This window comes from Amphimedon queenslandica, unplaced genomic scaffold, assembly GCF_000090795.2.
Source record: "Amphimedon queenslandica unplaced genomic scaffold, v1.1 AMPQUscaffold_13486, whole genome shotgun sequence".
NCBI classification, from domain to species: Eukaryota; Metazoa; Porifera; class Demospongiae; order Haplosclerida; family Niphatidae; genus Amphimedon; species Amphimedon queenslandica.
This window is the reverse complement of record NW_003546278.1, coordinates 46,386-48,568: the sequence shown is the minus strand read 5'-3', so window position 1 is coordinate 48,568 and position 2,183 is coordinate 46,386. Positions and strand designations below refer to the sequence as shown.

At 36.1% G+C, this 2,183-nt stretch overlaps 1 protein-coding gene across 1 annotated transcript; it reads right to left on the bottom strand.

The window, feature by feature from the left end:
* Positions 1–245: 245 nt before the first annotated feature.
* LOC105316962 (transcription factor Adf-1-like) lies at positions 246–1,212 on the bottom strand. Its single transcript, XM_019993885.1, has 4 exons — positions 1,038–1,212; positions 787–965; positions 615–731; positions 246–573 (listed from the first exon to the last, which is right to left on the bottom strand). The coding sequence occupies exons 1-4, from the start codon at positions 1,155–1,157 to the stop codon at positions 246–248; spliced, it is 744 nt and encodes a 247-aa protein (XP_019849444.1). The 5' UTR covers positions 1,158–1,212.
* Positions 1,213–2,183: the final 971 nt, after the last annotated feature.

The following is a 2,183-nucleotide window of genomic DNA, read 5'->3' as shown; positions in this document are numbered from 1 at the left end:
GATATTGGTGGAGCTGGGCGTCAAAGTGATGGTGGAACTTTATCTAATTCACAATTTGTAAGAGCACTTGAGTCTGAAATTTTGTCAATTCCAGATAACTGTCCTTTACCTGGTACAACTCATCCAAGTTTACCATATGCTGTTGTGGGTGATGAGGCTTTTCCTTTACGAAATAATATGCTACGTCCATATCCAGGAAGATATTTACCAGGTAATCAAAGATGAATTATTGCTTATATCTCATGTTATATCTCATAAGCTGAAGGTTCATAATGGTGAAACTTTGGGTAAGGATCAGATGGGAACTCTATATTGACAAGCAACTGTTGTATCTGAAGTTTGGCAATTGCTTTCTGTCGGTCATTAAATTTACGTAGTGTAGCAGCAACATGTTGACCAAAATATCCTTCGTCATCAGTTAGCTCTTTTGCTGTCCTTCTCTTCTGAATCTCTTTCAATTCAGTTATCATTAGTTCCTCCACTTCATCTCTTTTCTGACCACTATTTTTCCTTTTAGTGGGTAATTTAATGGGTGTTGTCTTGTCACTACTAACTGCCCTCACACCTGATTCACTATTATTCAATGAAAGTTATCACAAACACATATTTTATACTTATCATCAGTATCCGTAAAATTGTAATCATCATCTACTTGATCAGGTAACTCCAAATTATTAATGGGCGTAGTTGAACGACTTGACACTGCCAGAGTTGGCAAGTTGGAAACAGTGCTGTAGCAAGTATAAAACTGATTGTAATAATAGAAGGAATATAGCTATTGCTTACTCTCTGTGTTTAACAGTATCTCCTATAAATAACATGATATTGTACAATGGCCAGTTAGAGACATAGCATGGTCCTTCTTCTCCAGACTTCCTTTTTTTAACCTTTTTGTTTTCTCTTACAAATTTGTCTCTTAAGCTCCTCCACCTCCTAATGCAATCATCAGCTGTCATACCTTCCATCTATATATATATGTATACATATTATTATTTTAGTTCCGTTTTAGTTGAAAGATGTACAGTACTTCAACTTACTTGACTTGATATCTCTTTCCAGGCGTTTTCTTTGGCGATTATGTCTCTATATCCTTTGCTCTGCACGTTCCACAAGCAAGAGAAACTGCGAACAAGTTCCACCAGCTTTTCATTCTCCATTTTCTTTTCCACGTCACCACGTGCTTCAGGCAAATTGATTGGTCAGACGTTACATAATTGATGTAACAATAGAAAAGAATTCTATTCCTACGTATTTTACGCAAACACCAATGCAAGATGTTCACAAATTACATACTTTATGCAACAATTTGGTATGGAGTTACTAGCGTTAATTCTAAACCAGCCTTTACTCTTTTCAGCACATACAGGAGCATCAGTAAGTATGAATGTATTTCAGAAGGTTGTAATTTATTACAAAATTAGGTTTAGAGCAGACTTCAGAAGCTCATGCTACCAGTTAATAATAATGCAGCTTCTGTGTTAATAAATCAGTGTGGAGAGGGCCATGATGACGAAGTTTTGAACTGGACAAACTCTCTTATTCCATTTTGTGTACCGTCTAATTAAGAAGTGTCATTACTTCTTATTTGAATATACTTTAAGAGTCAGGAAGTCCAGCAAATATCCTGTCACGAGCTTCTTAAACTGCATGTTGACTAGGTCTGGAGTATGTATTCGTAATAGAATCATCAACATCACTATATTTAAGATCTTCCATATAATGCAGATGCACCCATTCCTCCCTTGATTATCACTATGGCTCCTCAAGTATGTCCGTCTTTTGCAAGTATCATCTTCTCGAAAAGACGGAGTTTCCATAATCCTCGGAGAGTGTCATCATGAATGAGTGCGACATCACCTATTGATATATCACTTGCAGATTCAGTAAATTTTCTCTTATGGGATTCACGAAGTTCCACCAAATTTTCTCTTCGTCTATTCCAAAAGTGCTCTAAAATTACATTGAGATGCTTGAGACACTTAGAAAGTAGAAATTTATTTGTGTCAGTGTTAAAGTCATATTCTGAGTAATACAAATAGTCTGGTAGACTGAGAAGTAGTTTTTGCCACGAGAAAATGCGACGGGATAAGTGGATCATCCAAATCCTCTGATAATAAGTAAGTTAGAAGTCCAGAATTAACAACAAGTTTCACTTCAGTAACACAAGTTAATAGCTCTTCAAA

Bases quoted from the DNA above. Each gene is read 5' to 3' on its own strand.
- LOC105316962 (XM_019993885.1), bottom strand. From the start codon at position 1,157: ATGGAGAATGAAAAGCTGGTGGAACTTGTTCGCAGTTTCTCTTGCTTG. The intron at 966-1,037 runs GTAAGTTGAAGT...ATATATATATAG, and splicing joins GGAAAGAGATATCAAGTCAA to ATGGAAGGTATGACAGCTGA. The intron at 574-614 runs GTATAAAATATG...ATTGAATAATAG, and splicing joins TTTACGGATACTGATGATAA to TGAATCAGGTGTGAGGGCAG.